This window comes from Anneissia japonica, unplaced genomic scaffold (assembly GCF_011630105.1).
Source record: "Anneissia japonica isolate Jap-2015-1 unplaced genomic scaffold, ASM1163010v1 scaffold25212_len90753_cov164, whole genome shotgun sequence".
NCBI classification, from domain to species: Eukaryota; Metazoa; Echinodermata; class Crinoidea; order Comatulida; family Comatulidae; genus Anneissia; species Anneissia japonica.
The window spans coordinates 38,764-54,554 of NW_022755913.1; the positions used below are offsets into that span (position 1 = coordinate 38,764).

The 15,791-nt window shown below is 34.3% G+C and overlaps 1 protein-coding gene across 1 annotated transcript in view; it reads left to right on the plus strand.

The window, feature by feature from the left end:
- Positions 1 to 5,984: 5,984 nt before the first annotated feature.
- The window catches only part of LOC117123763, a 22,803-nt gene continuing 12,996 nt past the window's right edge, over positions 5,985 to 15,791 (plus strand). The window contains exons 1-5 of the mRNA XM_033269772.1: positions 5,985 to 6,214; positions 11,335 to 11,433; positions 12,181 to 12,282; positions 14,645 to 14,764; positions 15,297 to 15,398. Of these exons, the coding sequence (XP_033125663.1) occupies positions 6,088 to 6,214; positions 11,335 to 11,433; positions 12,181 to 12,282; positions 14,645 to 14,764; positions 15,297 to 15,398 (550 nt within the window). The 5' untranslated portion in view covers positions 5,985 to 6,087. The remainder of the gene's footprint in view (positions 6,215 to 11,334; positions 11,434 to 12,180; positions 12,283 to 14,644; positions 14,765 to 15,296; positions 15,399 to 15,791) is intronic.

A 15,791-nucleotide genomic window follows, 5' to 3' on the forward strand; every position in this document is an offset into this window, starting at 1 on the left:
CTGGATCTTACGGTCTTCTATCTGTCTCTTATACGCATCTGCAAATTAGAGACATGAATTTTGTTTGTGATTCTTTAAAATTTAGCCAATCTGAGACAACAATAACAAGTTAGTAAATAACACAAAGTGCTATAAAAAGCCTGTTGGTTTTAAAAACAGGGGACACCTCCAGTTTAAATTGGAGAGAGACATCCAGTTTATATCTTCCAGAGATATTCAGCTGATCAGGCATGAAACACGTTTAAAGCTTGAATTTAATAGTATATAACTTGTACATATTGAATAAATAACCGTGTACTTAGTAAAGGAGATGTCTCAGTGCAATATGTTTGATTGTGAGGCTACAAACAAAGACCGCTCGGTGGTCTAACCGTTTAACCGAATAACAATGTTCGGTAATGTGTTTTTATTTATGATTTAAAAAAAAAAATGTAAATCATAGTAAAATATAGGTTAGAGGTACTATTAATAAACAGATGGAAGAAACTATACCTGTATTACACTAATATCCATGCTATAGGATTTAATTATTTTACAAATGGCATTTAGCTTCCTAGTAGCAGTCGAACAGCTTGTACATAAACAGAATTATATACATTAAATTATTACAACTATTGTTTGCTTGCATTAGATATAGATTAATACAGTTAACAGTATAGGCCTATTACAATATATTGATCTGCAGATTCATTGTAATGTGTTGGGACTGATTTTATCCTGGATTTGATTTATGCCCTCTACAGTCCGATGTTGTTTGACAACCACAGCTTCCCATTTTCCGGAGATATCCTCGGTCTTTGTTATGTGAATAAGATTATCGAGTAAGTGCAATAGCTAGTCTTCACCTCGTCTCATCATGTTATTTGGTTTTTTTCCTTATGCAAATTACTTATTATGTCCGAGCGAACCGGAGCTTTCAAAGCGTCCAGCGTCACCAGTTTTGTGCAGGAAAATTTTGTACACATAATCTAAAGGTAATTTCCAACAAACGTTCCCCAACGCCCTGTTTAAGTTGGAACCCAGGGTACCCTATACACCTACAAAACAAACAGGGTTTCAGACAGTGGTGGCGCCAGCGGGATTGGGGGGGGGGCAGAGGCATTTTCCCACCCATCGGACAGGCCTTGATCCCCTACCGTCCGACGAATGACTAGGTCGTACGGACCAAGAATAATAATAAAAAAAAATAAATATTAATTTGCCTATCCCAATAACGCTATTTTGATTTCTCATCCCTAATATTGTGGTCTAACAGCAAAATTAATCCATAAATAGGCCTACTCTCCTCATGAACTCTAACAAGGATTGTTTTTTTTTATTTCGGGCCGTCGACCGACCTTTCGTCGGTCGACGGCCCGTAAACAACACAGCGTAAAAACTGACTGCCCATTTATGCGACATGTCCTGTTAGTGGTAGTAATTAATGGTAATTATATGTGTATAAGCGAAAATGCGCAATTCGATTTCGCCTAACGGAAAACAGCCTTTACACCCAATAATAAAAATGAATAGAGTTAAACTCATTTTAAAGTCTGTTTCCCAATAGGCGTTTTTTTTTTCCGCGCCGATTCAAGCGCATGCACGTTCACACATTTCTATCGAAGTTTTTTGTTTCAGCGAAATCTGATTCAATTTTTTGCAAAGCGAAAAAACGCGCAACCAAGCAGAGCTCAAGAAGCAAACAGAGGCCTTTGATTCGTGCGAATAAATTCGCCTAGTAGAAGACAGGCTTAAGCTGGTTTTCCACTAGACGAATTTATTCGCGCGAATAAAAGCGTCGGTTCGCTTCCTCAGATCTCATTGGTTGCGCGCTTTTTCGCTTCGTAAAAACTCTCATAGGGATGTGAATGGGCATGTACCGATGCTTTCGATTCGCGCAAATAAAGTGGAAAACCGGATTTTTTTGTGCGAAGCGAAAACTCCGATAGAAATGTGAATGCGCATGCGCATGAACGACGCTTTCGATTCGCACGAATAAAGTCGCCTAGAGGAAAATCGGCCTTAACGCGTGGATCAGTGAGCGGTCGCTCTGGGTATTTTTCTTCTTTTACGGTTCCTTTTAAAACATTCTGCAGTTTACAACTGGATCTTACGGTCTTCTATTGCAAAATGGATGGTATTTCCGACAATGATAATCCTCATGTTTTCTTGTTCATATTCATGGTTATCCATACCTTCAGTGTCTTTCCTGATTCGAATCCGGATTTCCACTTAATTCTGGTACTATTACACGCATTTGCCAGTTTTCCGTTATTATTTTGTGATGTTTGGCTTGGGAAAAGTTAGTCGTATTCCATAACACCACAGATTTAACACAGATGATTCTGATTCCGTTGAATTGCAAAGGGGTTTGGAAGGAATAATCAATTTGACGTAATATATGACGTAAATATGACGTAATTGTGACGTACAATCAAACCTCTACAGAAGAAGATTAAGACAGAAATGAACATATGAAAAACCTAAAAGAAAATAAGCCTAATAAGCAGCCTATCTAATCATCGAGTACTCATATGGGCAAATATACAACAGTGACAACCACTGTGTAAAGTATAAATTATGTAAACCGTAAACAAATCAGTTACGCTTATTATGTTAAGGTTTTATTTGATATATTTGTATGTTGTATGTCTATAAAATACTAGCCCTATACCACCTATTCAAAACAAAATTTAATGTCAAAAAGGATCGACGTTTAGTGTCTGCATCGTGGAACCATTTTTAAGAACAAACCTATAAACATAAAAATCAGTTTCACGATTTTTGGAACACAATCTATTAGAATAGAAAGTTTATATCCACTGCAGTTTTCATCAGCATAAGTGACACGGATTTTATTTTTATTTGTTTGCAATTCGAAGGCCTACTACAAAGTTGCAAGAGCTTCAACGAATAAAAAGTTCGTAAAACGTGTTATACTTTGTGTAAACAGGCGTTTCATGCTCTGCTGAGCACACAGCAGTACAGATAAGATTCGATGCTTTGTAATCATTTGACATACTTTGGCTTCTATTTGTTCATATTTCGTTCTGTATACATGTTAAGCAATTTCAGCTTGTGTTCTAATGAAACAAAGTGTAATCCAATGCCAAATAAGTAACCATAGACAGAACGTGGAATTGGTGTGGGTTGACTGGGCAAATTGTCACGGTCCAGTTAAAGCTATATTTTCTGATTTTGTTCCATGGACAACAGCGCCGGTAAAGTGTGGATTACCGTATTCAGGGTCTAAAATCTAATATTGTTTCAAATCACGTGAGTCATACAAGGATACGAAGATTACTAAACACCCAAGCAAAACCACGAAGGTCACGAATTCTTCCAAGGTTGTTTCATAACACTTAAAAATGCCCTACATAATCCTATTTATTTATCTATCTCAGCTGTATTATTACCAACCGACGATTTTTAATATATTTAGTTTATTTCCAAGCTGGTATATACAAAATACGCAAACTATTTATTTATTTACTTTTTAATTTTTTTCCCCCACTCAACCATTATTTACCGTAAGTTTTTTTTATTTTATTAAGTGTAATATTTCTTTTGCGAACAATGTTTTTTTTTTACTAGTTACTATTTACTAATATAGTATACATACATATATATATAATTTTGTTGTTTGTCACCATTGATTTCATATTGTTTATAATTAATTTGTTATATTTTGTTCTAAAGTGATGAATGGGTAGAACCATCTCCTGCGCGAGAATGTTCCTCTTCTCTGTTATAAACGCGTGAACTAATGAATCTTATCTAAATCTTATCAATCAACGATTCCTATACGAGACTATCACCACAGTTATATTTATTATTTTACAACACAATAAAGATAACTCACCTTACTTGTAGATTTAATTACAATTTACACTATATAGGTACGTCGTAACTGGTCGTACGACACAAGATAAAAATCTGGTATCACAGGAAAATATTTAAAACGTACTGGAATCCATAGTAGTAGGGATACCGGTAATAAATTATAGTTCCATGATGATAGTACAATGAGGATAATAGAATAATCAGCGGTAACGGATCCACTGAAATAGATGGGGCCAATTAGAGAGAGACTTTGACAGATAGAGGGTATAGGCGTAGACCACCTCAGCCACACCATGGTTGGGGCTGAAGTATGAGAATTTATGATTATGTTATGGCACCTCTAGATGTCCGTAAATGACACTCTCAGACTAATTATTTTCTTTTACCTAATTTTCCCCTATTGAATCCACCACTGATCAGCTAGATGAATTACAAATCATTGAGTATCTGTTGTAGCATCACATTATAATTATTTTAAAAAAAAATAAAGAACCAGTAACATTTTCCCAGGTTCTTATATTTTGGCTAATTTCAGTTGTCATAAGAGTAACAACAGTATGTACAGGACTGTAATACACTTGTCAAATTTTTTTCCAGCTTCAATTTTTCTTATTTCTTAGGCAATTTCAGCCAGTGTATACATAACCATGGTAATATGTACAAGTCGCAAAATATCTCTATCGGAAATGTGTGAACACGATCATCGTGGCTGAGTAGCCTATCGTACTACAACCACCATATTCTTGTCAGCATTGACACGATTTATTTCCGGTCATTGCATCAGTAAGGAAGTTGGTTATTTCAATATACAAAATGGAAATCAGCACAGTCAGTGAAGTACTTTATATGATAACATTCAACTTTAAGTAAACAATGACAAAGTAATATAATGGCGTATTTGTGAATTTCATGTTTATACAGTACTGCCCGAAAAAGAATTACTGTAAATATTATTTGTAATGTATATTCATCACAAAAATTCAAGTATTTTTCTTTTTACATTCACTATCCTTTTTTTTAAACATTTTATTTTATTAATTATTTTGTTTAATTGTAAAGCCGAATTTATTAATTTGGTTGCACATTTTTTAACTTTTAAAATTTTAATTTCAAAATGTTCGACGCATAAATTTAATGCAGAATGTTAAAAGCTTAAGGTGTTCATAGATGCAATATTGACCTACAAAACTAAACGCGGAACAGATATGTCCGAGTGTTCCCGAGGTATCATCTAAGAATCAAAATTTAAAACGGGAGTTGAGAACAAGGGTCTAATATTTAATCAGTTAAATGTGGAAGAAATCCTAGGCCGACAAACCATCATCGATCATTGTATGCCACAGTCAGTCAATCATATCCTGGCCTGGTGTTTTTCTACATCTTAAAAAAATAATAGACAAGGATATATTGATCAACTTCCTGGGTAGTAGAAATACAGAATTAACGAAAATACAAGAATATACATTATTAAAAAAATACGTACTATGAAATGAAACACAAAAACAAGCACCATCATATTATATAAGCATGAATGTATTAGGCTTATTTATATTGCATATATACCCACCACACCTTTCGCGAGCCGCCTTATTTTCCCCTTTTCTTTCTTATACTGTTTAGCTTTTGTCGTTTTTATATTTTGATCATACCGTGTTGTTCATACCATTTTTAAAGATAAGGTTTCATTAAGTAGAGCAGTAGGTGTTTTAACATTTTCGTTCCCAATTTTCTTATTTTTAAATCTTTCATTTTACATACTGAATTATAGAATATTTAATTTATATTTAGGTCTATATTTACTACATTTACGAATATTTTTAGGCCTATTGTTTGTATAGTTTTTAATCTTTTAGAACCACTTGACAGATTTGTTTCGCTTTTTGGTTATCTCGTCGGCTTTTCACGATTTGTCTGTATATTTTTATTTATTTTCTCGTGTCCTAACTGTATGTTTTCCAGGGAGTTGTTATAACTATAACAACTCCCTGGTTTTTCTAATGACAAAATAAATGAAATGACATTATATTGTTAAGGAAATTGAACTGAGTTGTGTTTAAAATTTAATACTTGTACTGTATTTACAAATTCATAATACTTTGATGATCGTCCAAGGTTAGCGTGATAAGCCCTCCATTGTGTAAATTATTCTGTGTTAACTGAACCATGAATTGGGATGGACTTACAGGCACACCGTTGATGATGAGTACATTAAAGGCATTCCTTTCTCTGAAGACGCAAGTGGACAAGCGGATATAACTGATAACCATGCTTTCTAAAAAGCACAAACTACCTAGGATTTTTATTAGTTTTATCGTCTGTTTTATTAGCATTCAGAAAAGCCGATGTCAAACTACACTAGCGGCTACAAACCCGCAAACAACTGTAACACCAGGTAAGATTTCACATTGCACAAACAGGCCTAACTTTTTATCGGGCGTGGGCTTAACTATATACTTAAGCCTAATACTTTGGCCTACTTCTAATTCTATAGTTCATTGACTACACAGAGCAAAATAGAGTCCAAGAATGATGCCATGTTGTACTGTATTCAGATCATGAAGTGTAGTCAGCCTGATTTCAACAGTTACATTGTTCTTTATATTATTCAGATCTACTGTTTAGTTATACATCTCCTATAATTTGTTTAAAAATAGTGTATAGCTGATCTAGGATTTAAGAAGAAGTGGCTAGGCTCAAAAAGCGGTTTATTAGGGGATACAGTAGGTGGCGGTTAGGCCTACGCTTTTCGGCCGCGATGTATATGGAACACATTTTATATTTTCTTTCTTAATTCAATTTCTCTGCCTTGTAATTACAATTCAGAAACAAAATAACTTGTATGTTTTCAGTAAATTCGATTCATTGAATAATGTAAATCTTAATATACTGTAGGATAATTATAATAATACGCGTATTGACTTAAAAGTAATGAGGGTATGGGAAAGCAAACAACATGTGTTATATATAATATAAAATAACAAATATATTTTTATATTAAAAAAAAACCAAAAAAAAAACATCTGGATCAAATATGTGATGTATTCAATGTTGAATTTTGTTATGATCCTGGAATGTGAACTGTATATTAACATTTCAAAATAAATTAATTTAAAATTTTAAGACGTTTTACAATTCTAATAGGCCTACTCTTTTTAATTTGCATCATGCGTTTACAATTTAAAGTTGAAGAGTAAAATGAGGAGTCGTATGATGTCCCCCTAAATTGTTTTGTAGATTATTTTGTAAAACGTAAGCCACTGCTATAGATGCTATACAGTATTACAAATTAAACTTTGACTTAATATTTGTTTCTACCTGTAGTATTTTGGTCGAAATTATCTTGAATTACCTTGAACCTAGGACTAGAGCTATTAGCTCGTTTGTCCCTCCAGAGTCATCATAACAAACTCTTCAGAAACATATGGGCGAAACTGAAGAAAGGCTTGTCTTAATCTACAGGGCTTTTATTGGGGAAGGGTGGGGTGGCTAGCCAACCTATTCATATAGTATTCCACCCCGGATCCACCCGACTGGTGTTTCTACAATTTAACGTAGCGTCCTTTGTGTTTCTTTTCTGTGGCTTTCTACCTATGCACAACTGATGAATATCGGTCAAGTTTACTATGTGAAAGCTCAATATATAGGTTTATGTATTTTACTTAACGTATTATATTTATTTGTTTGACCTTCATTCTACATTATTACTGTAGGTCAGAGATAGCTTGAGTATTAGAAATACAGTACTGTAGCTTACGGAGAGTCCACTGTATGCCTACACATGGTGTCATAACAATAAGTAATAATAATACTAGTATCCGCACCTTGTTTTATATTGTGTATTTTTTAGTTAAGTTTATGTTCTTTTTTATGTCGGTATAGGCCTATTTCCAACAAAAAAAAAACTCGTCTATAAAGCGAAGCTACATAGCCCTAGTAATACAGCATTCAATTCATTCAATCTGAATTTATGTTTAAGGTTCGATTTATTCACCATTTGTTTCTTGGGTCAGAAATACAGATGAGTAATACGAACAATATACGAAACACAATAACAACAAAGGAACAACAAATACTGTAACTTTAAAAGAATACCATTAATATAAAGTACAATTACAGATATATATCTGTCTCTTATACACATCCTAAACACTAGACCATTGAGCTTGCGCTTAGTCACTAAGTATTGAATCTGGTCCCAAAGGTAGCAGCGGGTACTGCAAATGTTATTCGATGTTTTTTTTCCCCAGGAGATTTAATAGGATAGAATTGCTGTTTTGCCCTACAGTACCTGACGTTTTATCATAATGAATGCTCAGTACGTTCCCAGATACTTGAGAACAACATAATCGAATAGGATACAAATATATACATCTTATTACTGTACCTCTTGGAATTTTAACCGGTACGGTAGTCTGTAGTGGTCATCGACCATGGCGGCGGTCAAGCTACCAACACTTAATCAAAGTATAATTATACGTTACGAGGACGGACAGATTAACTGTGGAATTGACAATCGTCAATGCAATATAAAATGTTACTGTCGAAATATAAATCTTACAAACACATCACAGTACTACAGTTATGGAAAAATAAATTGAGATTCTCTCAATTCATGGACCTTTCCACTAAACCCTGCCGCTTTTATATTATGGCTAAGGTCACACAAAACAAGTAACGTGAACATTGTACATACACGTGCGTCTATGGGCTGGATTGAGCATTTGTAGGACACGCGCGTATTCATGACCCTGTTCTGATTGGTCAGTCGTTAAGTTTGACTGACATTCTGGAAATGCCCATTAGCTACAGTACAGTTACAGTTATTGCGTTTCAATGGAAAGAGGATATAGCGTGATAATCCATAATGTTAATAACACAAAAAAGAAAATTGTTAAGCCCAAAAAAGAGAAACGAGTGAGGGATGATAGCATTCTCCCCCGATTATTAGGGAGCTTTCGACAACGCGAATCTAGAACGGAATCACTCATGCGTGAACGTCCTACTGGGCGTCCGGCCCACGTTCTCGGAATACGTATATTTGACCATGATTTGACCAAATTGCGTCTTAAAATCCACGCAACGAGGAGAACTTCACGCATGTCTTGTAATTAACTTATTGTAAGCATGGAGGCCAAGGTAGTATAGAAACGACGACCAATGGACCAGGCGCGGATCCAGTAGGGGCACGGGGGCCACGTGCTCCCCGTTTTGCCACTAAATTTTAAAAATTTCAATGCATATCAATGACATGTGCTCTCATTTATCTATTCTGAAACTGCTGCGCCTCCCTCCCCAAAACCCCATTCGTTTGAAAAATTCTAAATCCGCCACCTGTGAACAATGATAAGAAAATAATCGGAAGAAATAATTTCTGAAGCGGACGTTAAATATACAGTACTAAACTGTAATTGAATTGACTGGCATAATCGAAACAGGAACACACACATACAGTAAATCTTGTCCGTACCAATTAAGGAACAAATCTACTTCTTCTCACATATATATAACAAAATATATTTATAACTAAGACAGTGTTTAGTTTACAAATGAAACACTGTTAACATTTTGTTTTTTTCATCCTTTTAATGTAATTTCAAAACGTTTTGTAAAATTACGGTAGTTGTGTATTTGTGTATGGAGATAAACAATAATATTGATACGGAAGGGAACCAATAGAAGAAGGCACATTACCAGATATATGAGCTTTGTTATTACAAACGTTTTCTCAGCTACAGTACCTGTAGTTCAACACCTCTTTTTTAAGCTGACAGTGGCGGCGCCAACGTCTGAAATCTGAGGGGAAAAAGATAACATTTTAGGGGGAAAATGTTGGAGAAAAGTAGGGCCTACAAGCTGCAATTTTCGCCATGTTACACGCGGCATCATAAATACTTACATGAAGCAATGTAATATTAATAAGAAATAGAAATATCAACACAATAATGGTATTGATCGTGATAAGAGAATACTTGACTACGGTATATTATGGGTAGAACACTGAGGGGGGCAGTGGGGGAGGAACGCTCCTCCTCCCCCATTTGCGGCGCCACTGAAAATAAAGCATAAGTCCCCATTTATCTACTTTGGAATTCATCATAATTTCCAAATCTGGAATCACTGACCATACACAGTACAGTATGTTGTTATAGATAACACACAGGCCTACTGTATTGTATACTTCGCAGTAACCAACTCCGGTCTACTGTAGGTTGGCAGAAAGTTATTCGATTTTATTCATTGTAACCGACATAAAATATTGCTACGAGCATACAGTATTTAATAGGTTGGAGACTTATATAGCGCATACGTGGTCTCTATGCGCTGTACCTGTAGATAAAAGAACATATGTAGCAAAATCTCTTCTACTGCAGTATAAGTAAGCCAACCAATGCTAAAATAAATATCCGAAACAGAGAAATAGTAACCAACACTATCGCAACTTTCACGTGCAGTTTTAAACACCGACAAACAGTGGTTAACAGGTACATCCGACTGTATCCGACTGTAGTAACAACAATCAACTTTTTTATTTCGGAATTTCCTCCATAACAAATACAAAAATGGAAAAGATCAATAATATTACAGACTGCTCAATACAAAAATGTATTCCATTTGGAAAACATAGTCGAGTAATACACTGTAATACGGACTTGACAACACCTTTAACCAGGCTGTTTTCAGAAGCATATATCCTTTTCATAAAAGAATAAACTGATTTTCTTACAAATTCGTAAAATGAAAGTAGCCTGCACGTAACAACAATAATAATTAATACTAATACTATCTAATAGGCCTAGTATCACATTGAAATCAGTGTCTTCCTAGGCCTAAAATTGTCAAATTTAGTGAAATCAAACTTCTAGGCCTACCTACATAGAACTTACTTTTGACATCGTACAGAGCATACCTGTACTGTACTAGGATACTAGTAGAGTTATGTGGTAGAACCAGCTATCACTCGTGACCTCGTGTATTAAGGCCTGTTTATACTTGCAACGATAACGATAAAAAGCTAAAAGGCAATTGTTCATATAGAAAATAAAATAAATAAGAAGTTTTACACAGGACGATATGATTTATCGTGTATACAATAACAAAATATTGACAAATCATTTTAAATGACGTCATAATCATGCAAAAACGATGAAATCGTAGTAGTAACAACGATTTTATCGTTTTCCCATGATTATGCCGTCATCTGAATTGATTTGTCAAAATATTCTGTGGTTCTTAAATAGCTATTTCAATGTTTACATACAGTAATTAGCGAAATATTCTGTTGGCTGCTGCGCTGTTACAAAATTGGCGGCGCTGTTTCAATCTAGACTCGATAAAATGGTATAGGCCTATACACAGATGATGTATTGGAAGATAAGATTCCTGAGGAATAAAATAATCAATTGTAGTATTGAATCAAGACACAATGGTGGTATGCCTACCTCCACCTGGAAATGAATTAATTATTATATATTTGCATATATTTAAATTAGATTTTATTTATATTTTTTTTAGTGGATTGTAGCCCTCCGGGATACTGCAAGAATGGCGGCGTGTGTATCGAGGGCGTTGTATGTCAATGTCAGCCTGGTTTCAGTGGAGATGTATGTGAAAGTAAGTAAATGACACTTTGAATTTATCAGTATTTATTAATCATCATACCATTATTGTATGTTTACAATAATGGTGATGATTAATAAATACTGATATAATTGTTATTAATGTTTTATCATTATTATTGTCATTAATATCATTAATAATATATATATATAATATCTAATAAATATATAATATCTAATAAATCACTGAATCAGTGTTCTTAAAGTCCACTATTGAAGCTGTTTCATTTTTTCTATATTCTGTCGGAACCCACGTGGAACACAAATGAAATGTAGGCCTTATATATATATATACGGGATAAACCCATAAAAACAACGGCCACATTATGCAAACAATATAGTTTTTTTTTTTAAACGGAACAGTAGAGAAAATCTGTCTTCAGTCTTGTGATTTTATATTTAAGAGAACTATAACAACTGAAATTAAACACAATGCAATACGTTGTGTATATACATGTTTAAAAATCGTTATCTTGCATTAAGGCTGGTACTAAATACTAGATACTTTCATTCGTCTATAAACATACACACTATATATATAGTATGTATATACTGTAAAGGTTAAAGATACATACACTGAGTAGTAGGTATACATTTTTAATTACATTTACATTTTAATAATAAATAATCTATTTAGATTGTTTTTTGTTTGTTTTTACTTTGTAGTAAAATGACGTAATAAACTATTATGTAATTTTAACGGATTAAATACCATCTTTCTTATTTTATCCTACAATTATAGACATCGGATGTATTAATGACCCAACCTATTGTAAGAATGGGGGTGAATGTATCGATGCTGCATGCCAATGCCCAATGGGTTTTACGGGAGATATGTGCGAAAGTAAGTGCAATAATATATTGTCATTGGTGAATTGCTTTTTGTATTTACATGAACTCTGACCTTCCGCTAAGCCCCGCCCTTGGATATTGTTGCTAAGGTCCCGCAAGACGACGGTGTAAAAACAAACGCACACACGTGAGTTTGTGGGATAAATAATGCTGCGTTCATTAGAACTTGTGAAGTCGGTGTTTCCCAGTTCACAACTTGTGAAATGCGTTCATCTCGTTAGTGAACTTGTCAACACATGTTGTGAACTCAGTAGAATTCTCTTTCTCGATTTGCACAAGTAGTGTAACACAAACTATGCACAACGAGCATAGGTATTTATTGCAATTTGTTTATTAAGTAATATTATTTCAGATAAAAAAGAGTTTTGTTTGTATGTTTTATTTGCAACCCAACATATTTATTGAAATTTGTTTAGGTAATATTATTTGATTTAAAAAAAAGTTTTTTTTGTATGTTTTATTTTCGAACACATTGTAAAAGTGACAGCAGCCATTTAGCGTTCGTCAAATGAATGCACTCTTCTTGTGTACTCGCATGTGACATGTTGTGAAATCAGTTTTCACAAGTTCTAATGAACGCAGCATAACACGTGTCTAATTTGTCAGTTCATAAGCTTTGTCTACACTATCAAATTCATGAAAAAAGCGCCACATAAAATGTGATGGAAAATAAGGGTTGAAGTCGTTCAACTTTTTCTTATAGTCATCAAACCTATACAGTATATGTGCACATCACATTATTTGTCACATAAAATCTGATAGTGTAGACAACTTTAGTTTGATTGATACCCAGGTAAGGTCTATTGAAACATAACATAGTATAATACATAGGCCCACTACTCCAAGTATCGAAATGCACGCCATCGTGTCGGGATTCAATATTTCGACATTAATTATGTCATCATCAGGAATGAAAAATTATCCATATAAGCTTATATATTATGCACAAGTACCAAAAGTGTTTGACCAATCAAAACATTACCCCTAGTGGCCGCTGACATAGCTATGAATAAACTAAAGATCAAAGCATTCTTACCCTACTGATCATAGCTACCTACAAAAACAAAGAAAGCTCCTTTGAAGCTTTAAGCCCATTGTGTTAAGCAATGGGTGTAGCCTACGTATAGCAAGCACTTCTTTAAACAATAGTATAGACCAATTTTGCGAACTGTCAATAATGTTAGTATCAGAAAATATTAAACCTAAGTTATTACTTACATTGCAGGCTACATTATCATTTTCAAGTATACCTTGTAAACCTAAAACATATTGGAATGCCTCACAATTTTGTATATGATCATTTATAACACTATCAGATCGCGAAGGATGTTATTTAAGTTATTAAGCATCTATCTGTCTTACCAATATAACAGAGCTCCTATATTCCTTTGGGTTTGATTTTTAGTAGATATACCTGTAAAGTGAGAGACATTTTTGTACTGCCATAAACTTATGAATTTTACCTCTTTAACTAAGTTTTTCTTTACTTTGTTTAAGCATCTACGTAAAATGGATTCACCTGCCTTTCCTAGATAAGGCAATCTAACCCAGATCTTAATCAAGTTATCATCAGTAGGCCTATGTATATATTTAGGTTCATTTATTGAGTACATAGTTAAAAACTTTTAAAGCGTACCCATTTCATGACATTGATTTTCTAATGTTAAAAGGTTCTGCTTGAAGTTTATCGGGAGTACACATTTTGTGGGCTCTTGAAACTAAACTATGAATTCAAGAAATCGTTTATGGTTCCATGGGGCAAAGCTATCATAATGAATATATTGACCTGTATGGTCATAACATTGTTACTCGTTTTATTTGCCGCTCTCAGCCCGTCTTCAAATGGACCGCCCCCGCAAGATCCACCTCTTGGATACTGTTTCTAAGGGTCCTACAAAACGGCATGAGTGTAAACGTACATAAGCACGCGTGCCCTGATTGGTCAGTTGTTGTCAGTGGTTTGATTGACATTCTGTAAACGTCAATTGATTATAGAATATTGATTATAGTGCACGGCCACTATTGGTGAGAGATGTGAAGAAGTCTGTATACTTCATAATTATTTACAGTATCTAATTTTTATTTTCCTGTAACCCAAAGTGAGGCCGTAAAAATGTACTCTCCTCTCGGTTTCAATTCAATTGAATTCAAAAGTAATTTATTCCAAATCAAGTAACATAAAACAGTACAAATTCAAATGCATCAAATCACTGGCATGGTCGATTATCTCTCTGACCGGTTTCCGGGCTTACAGGATGTATTTTCTTACATCCCAATTATGATAATAGATAATTCAAAATTATTGTGTTGGTATATTTAATTCTAGAATTAAAATTATATATGTTTTTGTTTAGTCATCGAATGTAGTAGTGGTACATGTCAAAACGGAGGAGATTGTCTAACGGAATTGACATCTGATCCAAGCAATGTATGTATATGTGCTCCAGGATTCCAAGGCACATTCTGTGAAGAAGGTAGGACTTGCTATATAATTAGCAATACTAATAAAATGCGACAGTGGCCTAGGTGTTAAGGCGTCTGCAGACAGCAGACGATCCCGGTTTCGAATCCCGCTCGGCGCGATTTCTTCCCCACTCGCAGATTTATTTTTACCCGTTACACATAAATATACTAGTTAGTATCTGCCTCGACCACACGGAATTACCATAAACGTAATTAATTCATTGTTCAGGTGGCTGCACATAAACATCATTTAAATTAAAGATACATGAGACTCGTAGGATTCACAGACACACCTAAACCTAACCAACAAATTAAATAGTCATAAAGGAAAATTGAAAAAAAAATAGGGCCTTTTATATGTAGTTTTAGTTTATATTGCAAGTTGTTACTGGATTGGTTTTTGCATTGTACACGAACACTTTTAAATTTTTGAAAGTACTTAAAATGAGTAGGTAATTTTTTGTTAGTTAATTAAGTTACCGTAGTTATTACATTTTAGGATTTCCATTGGATTTCATCTTTATTGGTTTGGTTTAACTTTAGTGGATCCTGAAGGAACGTGCATTCTCAACTGTGAGGGCGGAAACTGCACCTCAAACCATACCTGTGTATGCGACCCAGGGTTTAAAGGAACCTATTGTCAAGGTAAGGTGATACGATTCTAACGTGTTAATGTGATGGTTAATGTTAACGACAGCCCTTTTGATATGTTGTGCACCTGCTTAATCTTAAGACCCCTTGGGGGCTTTCGACGGAAAAAAAAAACTTGGGAACGGTTAATATGTAAAATATATAGTTTGTTAAATGCTGAAAAACTGCGGGTAAATGGGGATTACACACACCCCCACATATATAAATATATACACATATATAAATATATACATATACAGTATATACATATGTACATATATATATATATATAATATTGAAGGGAGTTAGCCGTTAACACTGTTGAATAAATATAATATAAATCATCAAAGGTACATATACAGTGTTTAAATAAGGACATGATGGAACATCGTAGGCTACCCTGTAACT